Source organism: Octodon degus, unplaced genomic scaffold, assembly GCF_000260255.1.
Source record: "Octodon degus isolate 3935 unplaced genomic scaffold, OctDeg1.0 scaffold00122, whole genome shotgun sequence".
Taxonomy (NCBI): domain Eukaryota; kingdom Metazoa; phylum Chordata; class Mammalia; order Rodentia; family Octodontidae; genus Octodon; species Octodon degus.
The window spans coordinates 190296-199119 of NW_004524698.1; the positions used below are offsets into that span (position 1 = coordinate 190296).

At 37.5% G+C, this 8824-nt stretch overlaps 1 protein-coding gene across 1 annotated transcript; it reads left to right on the forward strand.

The window, feature by feature from the left end:
* The first annotated feature begins 6005 nt into the window (after positions 1-6005).
* On the forward strand, positions 6006-7744 carry Thap9 (THAP domain containing 9). The gene has a single exon (XM_004640320.2). It carries the CDS (start codon positions 6059-6061, stop codon positions 7742-7744), a length of 1686 nt encoding a protein of 561 aa, XP_004640377.1. The 5' UTR covers positions 6006-6058.
* The last annotated feature ends 1080 nt before the right edge of the window (positions 7745-8824 follow it).

Consider the following 8824-nt stretch of genomic DNA (forward strand, 5'->3'; position numbering starts at 1 on the left):
TGTTGGGGTTAGTGTTAGGGCTACAGGTAGGTTTAGAGTTAGAGTTAGGATTACGCTTAGGGTTATAGCTATTCTTAGGCTTAAGTTTAGGGTTATGGTTAGGGTTAGGTTTAAGGTTACACTTAGGGTTTTTGTTAGGGTTGGTAGGGTTAGAGTTAGGGTTAGGATTATGGTTAGGGTTATTTTTACATTTAGTGTTAGCATTATGGTTAGGGTTAGGGTTATTGTTAGTGCAACAGTTATATTTAGGGTTAGGGTTAGGGTTAGATCTATAGTTAGGATTACGGTTAAGGTTAGGGTTATTGTTAGGATTAGTTTTATTGTTATGGGTAGGGTAGTGTTAGGATTACAGTTAATGTTAGGGTTAGTGTTACAGTTACACTTAGTGATATGGTTAGGCTTCAATTTTGTGTTAGGGTTACCATTAGTGTTATGTTTAGAGTTAGGGTTAGGCATACTGGGTTAGAGTTAGGGTTAGAGTTAGAATTAAGGTTAGGGGTAGGGGTAGTTTTATCTTTAAGTGTAGGGTTAGATTTAAGTTTATAGTTAGGTTTGGGGTTAGTTATAGGGTTGAAATTAGGGTTAGCATTACGTTTAATGTTGGGGTTATGGTTAGTTATTGTTATGGTTAGGTTTATGGTAAGGGGTATGGTAATGGTCAGGGTTAGGGTTACATTTATGGTTAGTGTTAGGGTTACATTTAGGGTTTGGGTAGGGTTTCAGTTAGCGTTAAGGTTACAGTTAGGGTAAGTGTTAGTGTTAGGTTTATGGTCATCTTAGGGTTAAGCTTATGGTTAGTGTTAGTGCTAGCATTAAGTTTAGATTTAGAGTTTGGCTTACAATTTGGGTTATGATTAGGGTTACAATTAGGGTTGGGGTTATGGTTAGGGTTAGGCTTATGGTTATGGTTAGGGTTAGGTGTAGGATTATGGTTAGAGAAAGGTTAGGTTTAAGCTTACGGTTAGGTTTAGGTTTACGTTTACAGTTTGGGTTAACGTTATGTGTAGATTTATGGTTAGAGTTCAGTTTAGGGTTACATTTAAGGTTAGGGTTAGGTTTACAGTTATTGTTAGGGTTAGTGCTAGGGTTAAGGTTAAAGTTACAGTTAGGTTTATCGTTAGGGTTAAGTTTATGGTTAAGATTAAGGTTAGGGTTAGGGTTAGGGTTACAGTTAGGGTTTGGGTTACAAATAGTGTTATGATTAGTTTTACTCCTAAGGTTAGTTTTACGGTGATGGTTAGGTTTAGGGTTATGTTTAAGGTTAGTGGTGTGTTTAGGTTTAGGTTTAGGGTTATATTTAAGGTTAGGTTTATGCTTATGTTTAGGTTTAGGGTTGAAGTTAGGTTTAGGGTTATGGTTAAGGTTAGAATTAGAGTTCCATTTAGGGTTAGAATTATGGTTAGTGTTAGTTTTAGAGTTAGGATTAGGTTAGGGTTAGAGTTACAGTTAGATTTAGGTTTAGGGTTAGTGTTATTGTTATGGTTAAGATTATAATTATGGTTATGGTTAAGTTTGCAACTAGGGTTAGTGTGAGAGTTATGTTTGGGGTTCGGTTAAAGGTTGCATATGGGTTCGGGTTGTTATTAGGGTTATGGTTAGTGTCAGCATTAGGGTTAGGTTATGGATAGGTTATAATGAGAATTATAGTAAGGATTATGGTTAGGGTTACTGTTAGATTTAGGCTTATTTTTACAGTTAGGATTAGGTTTAGGTTTAAGTTTAGGGTTACTGTTACAGTGAGGTTTAAGGTTTGCCTTACAATTAGGGTTCATGTTAGTGTTACAATTAAAGTTAGGTGTAGGGTTACAGTTAGGTTAGGTTTAGGGTTATGATTAGTGATAGTTATAGGGTTAGTGTTAGTGTTATCATTAGGGTTACCATTATGCTTATAGTTAGGGTTAGGATTAAGTTTAGGTTAAGGGTTATGGTTATTATTAGTGTTTGTGTTAGGGTTATGGTTAAAGTTAGTGGTAAGGGTAGTTTTAGGGTTACAGTTGCAGTTTGGGTTATTGTTAGGGTTACAGTTAGTGTTAGGGGTATGGTTAGAGTTAGATTTAAGTTTAGGGTTAGTGTGAGTGTTATGGTTAGGATTAGTGTTAGGGTTAAGGTTACAATTGTTACAGTTATGGATATGGGTGGTGTTATGTTTACAGATAGGGTTAGGGTTAGGGTTACTGTGGGGTTTACTTTTACGGTTAGAGTTAGGGTTATGTTTGGGATTACGATAATGGTTAAGCATACAGTTATGGTTAGAGTTATGGTTACATTTATATTTAGATTTATGGTTATGTGTAGATTTTGGGTTTGAGATTCAGTTAGCATTAGGGTTAGCATTGCGATTAGGGTAAGGGTTAGGGTTAGAGTTATTTTTCATCTTAAGTTTAGGTTTACGGTTAAGCTTAGTGCTAGGGTTAGGTTTACTGTTACATTTAGGGTTTAGATTAGGGTAACGATTAAGGTTAGGGTTACTGTTAGGGCTAGGGTTATGGATAAGGTTAGTTTTAGGATTACTATTAGGGTTAGGGTTACAGTTATGGTTAAGGTTAGAGTTAGTGTTAGTGTTACAGATAGAGTTAGTGTTAGGATTATGGTTGGCATTATGGTTAGGCTTAATCTTAGGGTTACGGTTAATGTGACAGGGTTAAGGTTGGAGTTACAGTTAGGCTTACAGTTTGGGTTAGGTTTAGTTTTGTTTAGGGTTAACGTTATGGATAGATTTATGGTTAGAGTTCAGGTTACAGTTATGGTTAGAGTTAAGAGTTACAGTTAGGTGTAGTGTTAGGGTTATGTTTAGGGATTGGGCTAGGGTTTCACTTAGTGTTAGTGTTAGGGTAAGGGTTAGGCTAAGAGTTAGTGTTAGGGCTACAGTTAGGCTTAGTGTTAAGGTTGCAGTTAGGGTTAGGGTTAGGGTTATAGTTAAGGTTATGGTGAGGGTTAGGGTTTGGGTTACTGTTAAAATTACAGTGATTATTATGATTAGGTTCAGGGTTATTTTTAGGCTGATGGTGAGGGTTAGGTTTAGGGTTACAGATATGGTTAGCTTTAGCATTAGGTTTAGGTTTAATGTTAGGGTAATGGTTAGGTTTATGGATACTGTTGCAGTTATGTTTAGGTTTAAGTTTACTTTTAGGGTAAGGAGTAAGGTTAGGCTGAGGGTTAGAGTTAGTGTTAATGTTAGAATTATGGTTAGGTATAGGGTGATGGTTAGGGTTAGGGTTATAGTAAGGTTTAGGGTTAGGCTTAGGCTTATGGTTAGGATTAGAGTTAAGGTTACAATTAGGGTTAGGGTTATGTTTAGTGTTATGTTGAGGGTTAGGTTTAGGGTTGAGGTTAGTGTTAGTTTTAGAGTTACAGTTAAGATTAGGGTTAGGGTTATGTTTAGGTTTAAGGTTAGGATTATAATTAGTGTTAGGTTTATGGTTAGGTTATCATTAAGGTTAGGTTTATGATTATGGTTAGTGGTAGGGTTACATTTAGATTTATGGTTAGGGTTATAGTCTCCCAGTTAGGTTTAGGTTTACAGTTACAGTTAGGATTAGAGTTAGGGTTAAGGCTATGCTTAGTTTTGGGGTGGGGTTATGGTTAGGATTAGGGTTATGTTTAGTGTTATGGTTATGGTTAGGGTTAGGGTTAGGTTAACTTTTAGAGTTAAAGTTAGGATTCGGATTATGGTTAGGTTTACAGTTACAGTTAGGTTTTGGGTTATTGTTACAGTTAGGGTTAGGGTTATGGTCAGGGTAACTGTTAGGGCTTGGGATTGAATTACAGTTAGAGTTTAGTTTAAGGTTATGGTGAAGTTTAGAGTTAGAGTTATGGTTAAGGTTAACATTATGGTTAGAGTTTCGGTTAGAGTTCGAGTTAGTGTTAGAATTAAGTTTAGGGTTAGGGTTACGGTTAGGCTTAGGGATAGGTTTATGGTTAGGGTAGGCTTCAGTATACGTTCAGGTTACGGTTATCTTTAGGCTTATGGTTAGGTTTAGGTTCACAATTACATTTAGGATTAGGGTTAGGACTTATGTTTAGGGTTAGAGTTCGGGTTATGGAAGGGGTTGTGTTAGGGTTAGTATTAGGGTTACTATTAGATTGACATTTAGGTTACAGTTAAGGTTAGAGTTAGGGTTAGGGTTACTGTTAGGTATAGGGTTAGGTTTACAGTTAGGGTTATAGTTAGAGTTAAGGTTAGGGATAGGGATAGGGTTATGGTAACGGTTAGGGTTATGGTTATGTTTAGAGTTAGGTTTATGTTTATGGGTAAGGTTAGAGTTAGTGTTACATTTAGGGTTATATCTAGGTTATGTATAGAGTAAGAGTTATGTTTAGGGTTGCTGTTTGACTTAGTGTGTTTTGGTTAGGGTTAAGCCTAGGTTTAGAGTTAGGTTACAGTTAGTGTTACAGTTAGGTTTACCATTGGGGTTAGGGATAGTGTTAAGATTATGTTTATATTTGGGGTTACAGTTAGGTTTAGGGTTATGTTTAAGGTTACCATTAGGGTTAAGGTTACAGTTAGGTTTAGGTTACAGTTTGGATTAATGTTGTTGTTAGACATAATGGTTAGAGTTTGGGTTAGAGTTATGGTTAGATTTAGGGGTATGATTAGGTTTGGTGTTATTGTTATATTTAGGTATTTTTTAGCTTTTCACTGAGCATTAGGGTTAGGGTTACAGTTAGGGAAAGGGTTACTTTTAGTCTTAAGTTTAGTGGTGCAGTTATGGTTAGTAGTAGGGTTAGGTTAAGTTACAGTCAAGTTTATGGTTATGGTTAGGGTTTTGTTATGGTTATATAGGATACATTTACATTTAGGGCTATTATTAGGGTTAGGGTTACAGTTATGGTTAGATTTAGGGTTAGATTTAGGTTTAGGTGATGGTTAGGGTTAGGTTTAGGGTTACAGGATACAGTTAGGGTTAGGGTTAGGGTTAGCGTTAGTGTTAGGGTGACAGTTAGGATTAAATTTAGAGTTAGAGTTGGGTTAAGTTTACATCTAAGGTTAGGGATAGGATTACAGTTAGGGTAAGGGTTATTGTTAGGGTTACAGTTTGGGTTAGTTTTAGGGTTACAGTTAAGTTTAGGATTAGGCTTAGGGTTAAGGTTAGAGTTAGGGGTATGGTTAGGGTTATTGTTAGTGCTACTGTTAAGGTTAGTGTTTCAATTATAGTTAGGTTTATGGTTAGGATTATGGTTACAGTTAGGGTTAGTTTTAGTAGTATGGTTAGGGATAGAATTAGCATTAGGTTTACGGTTAGTTTTAGTGTTATGTTTAGCATTATGGTTAGGGTTAGATTTAGGGTTACCATTAGGGTTATTGTTGCAGTTAGGGTTAGGTTTATGGTTATGGTTAGGTGTAGGATTAAAGTTACCATTAGGGTTATGGTTACGGTTATGCTTAGGGTTAGGGTAGCAGTTACAGTTATTGTTAAGTTTAGGGTTATGGTTAGTGCTATGTTTAGAGTTAAGTTAGGATTATGGGTAGGGTTAGGGCTAGGGTTAGGGTTACAGTTAAGCTTAGTGTTAGGGTTAAGGTTATGTTCCTGGTTCCCGTTATGTTTAGGGTTAAATTTAGGGTTAGGGTTAAGTTTAGGGTTACAGGTAGAGACAGAGGTAGGGGTAGGGGTTATGACTACTGTTAGGATTAGGGTTGGGTTACAGTTAGGGTTAGCATTATGGTCAAGTTTATGATTACTGTTAGGGTTAGGGTTATGGTTAGATTTAAGTTTAGGGTTAGGGTTATGTTGAATATTATGGTTTATTGCACAGTATAGCTTTATAGTGAGGGTTACGGTTAGCATTAGGATTAGGGTTGCTTTTAGGGTTAGGATTATGGTTACATTTAGGGTTAGTTTTAATTTTAGGTTTAGCATTATAGTTAGTATTGTGTTTAGGGCTATGGTTATGTTCAGCACTGCATTTAGCGTTATGGTTAGGGTTACTGTAAGGGTTCAGTTTAAGGTAACTGTTAGAGTTAAGGTTATGTTTAGGATTAGAATTAGCGAGGCGGAACCAAGTTTATGGTGATCCAAAGTGTGGCGGTGACTCCGAAGGTGGACCTACACGTAACGAGATGACCCGAAGCTGCTCCACAGTAGGCTGCAGCACCCGTGACACAGGGCAGAGCCGCGAGCACGGCCTCTCCTTCCACCAATTTCCAACTGATACAGTACAACGCTCAAAATGGATCAGGGCTGTCAATCGTGTGGACCCCAGAAGCAAAAAGATTTGGATCCCAGGACCAGGTGCTATACTGTGTTCTAAACATTTTCAAGAAAGTGACTTTGAGTCATATGGTGTAAGAAGAAAGCTGAAAAAAGGAACTGTGCCTTCACTTTCTCTATGCAAGGTTCCTCAAGGTGTACGTCTTACAGGTAAAGCAAGTCAGAAAATCCCAAAATGGCCACTTCTAGATGATTCTGAAGAGGGTGCTACTGAAGACCATAACTATAGTTTAAGAGATCCCTGGACAGAAGGTACAGAGAGACTGACAGAGGTGCAACAAATGTTAGAAGTGTCCAAAAAAAACATGGCCTCTGTAAAAAACTATAGGATGATCAAGAGGAGGAAAGGCTTGCAATTAATTGATGCCCTTGTAGAAGAAAAACTGCTTTCTGAAGAAACAGAGTTGCTGCTACGAGCACAATTTTCAGATTTTAAGTGGGATTTGTGTAATTGGAGCGAAACAGCCGAGTACTCCATGGAAATGAAGCAGTTTGCGTGTGCGCTGTACTTGTGTAGCAGCCAAGTCTATGCCTACGTGCGAAAGCTCCTTAAGCTGCCGCATCCTTCCATCCTCAGAACTTGGCTGTCCAAATGCAAACCCAGTCCAGGCTTCAACAGCAACATTTTCTCTTTTCTCCAACAAAGAGTAGAGAGTGGAGACCAGCGGTATCAGTATTGCTCATTGATAATAAAAAGCATACCTCTCAAACAGAAATCCCAGTGGGATAGCAGCAGCCACAGCTTGCAAGGATTTATGGACTTTGGTCTTGGGAAACTTGACGCCAGTGAAATGCCACTTGCCACAGAAGCTGTTTTGTTAATGGGAGTAGGTATTTTTGGTCATTGGAGAATGCCCCTTGGTTACTTTTTTGTAAACAGAGCATCTGGATACTTGCAAGCTCAACTGCTTCGTCTCGCTATCGGCAGACTGAGTGACATTGGGGTCACTGTCCTGGCTGTTACATCTGATGCTACAGCTCACAGCGTCCAAATGGCAAAAGCCTTGGGGATACATATGGACGGAGACAACATCAAGTGCACTTTCCAACATCCTTCATCTTCTAGCCAACAGATTGCATACTTCTTTGATTCTTGCCATTTGCTGGAGTTAATAAGAAATGCATTTCAGAGTTTTCAAAGCATTCAGTTCGTAAATGACACAGCACATTGGCAGCACCTTGTAGAGTTGGTAGTCCTTGGTGAACAGGAATTATCAAGTATGGAAGGAATCCCAAGTAAACTTGCAAATTTCAAAAATCATGTACTGAAAATGAATTGTGCTGCTCAACTCTTTAGTGAGAGTGTAGCCAAAGCGTTAGAATATTTGCTGTCATTAGGTCTGCCTCCTTTTCAAAACTGTATTGGTACTATTCATTTTTTACGCTTAAGTAGCAATCTGTTTGACATTTTTAATAGTAGGAACTGTTATGGAAAGGGATTTAAAAGACCTCTATTACCTGAAACTTTTAGTGAAATAAATCATGTATTAATTGAAAAAAAAAGGATTAGAATTAGCATTACATTTAGGGTTTGAGTTATGGTTACAATTAATTTTAGGGTTACAGTTATAGTTAAGTTTAGAGTTAGGGTTAGATTCAGGTTTATGGTTATGGATAGGGTTAGTGTTACGATTATGGTTAGCATTAGGATTAGGGTTACATTTAGAGTTAAGTTTAGTGTTATGGTTAGGGTTTGGGTTAGGGTTAGGGCTATGGTTAAGGTTAGGCTTAGAGTTAGTTTTAAGGTTACAGTACACTTAGTGTTAGTTTTAGGTGTATGGTTAGTGGTAGAGTTGCAGTTATTGTTAGTTTTAGGGTTATGGTTATGGTTAGGGTTTGGTTATAGTTAGGGTTAGGGTTAGGGTTATTGTTAGTGTTACAGTTTGGGTTGGGGTAGGGTTACAGTTAGCATTAGGGGTACAGTTAGGTTTGGGGTATTAGAGTTAGGCTTGAGTTACGGTTAGGGTTACAGTTATACTTAAGGTTAGGTTTTGGTATGCAGTTAGGGTTAGGGTTATGATTAGTGTAATGTTTAGGTTTATGGTTTGGGTTAGGTTTTGAATTATAGTTAGTGTTAATGTTAGAGTTATGATTAGGCTTAGTGTTATGGTTAGAGTTATGGTTAAGGTTACCATTATGGTTATAGTTTGAGTTAGTTTTAGAGTTAGGGTGGCAGTTAGGATTAGAGCTAGGGTGTCAGTTATAGTTAGTGTTAGGTTTAGGTTTCAGATTAGGCTTAGGGTTAAGGTTAGCTTTAGGTTTAGAGTTATGATTTGGATTAGGGTTAAGGTTATGGATTAGGGTTAGGCTTACAGTTATTGTTTGGGTTATAGTTAGTGTTAGAGTTAAGGGTGTGTTTAGGGTGAGGGTTAATCGTTGGTTTAGGGTTAGGGTTGGGTTTACCATTAGGCTTATGTTTGCAGTTAGGGATAGAATTATGTTTAATGCTAGGTTTAGGTAGGGTTAGCATTAAGGATAGGGTGAGGTTTAGTTTTAGGGTTAGGGTTAGGCTTGCAGTAATTTTAGAGTTAGTGTTACAGTTGGAGTTTGGTATAGGCTTAAAGTTATGGTTAGGGAATGGTATAGGATTATGAATGATCAAAGTTAGGGTTAAG

Bases quoted from the DNA above. Each gene is read 5' to 3' on its own strand.
- Thap9 (XM_004640320.2), top strand. From the start codon at position 6,059: ATGACCCGAAGCTGCTCCACAGTAGGCTGCAGCACCCGTGACACAGGG.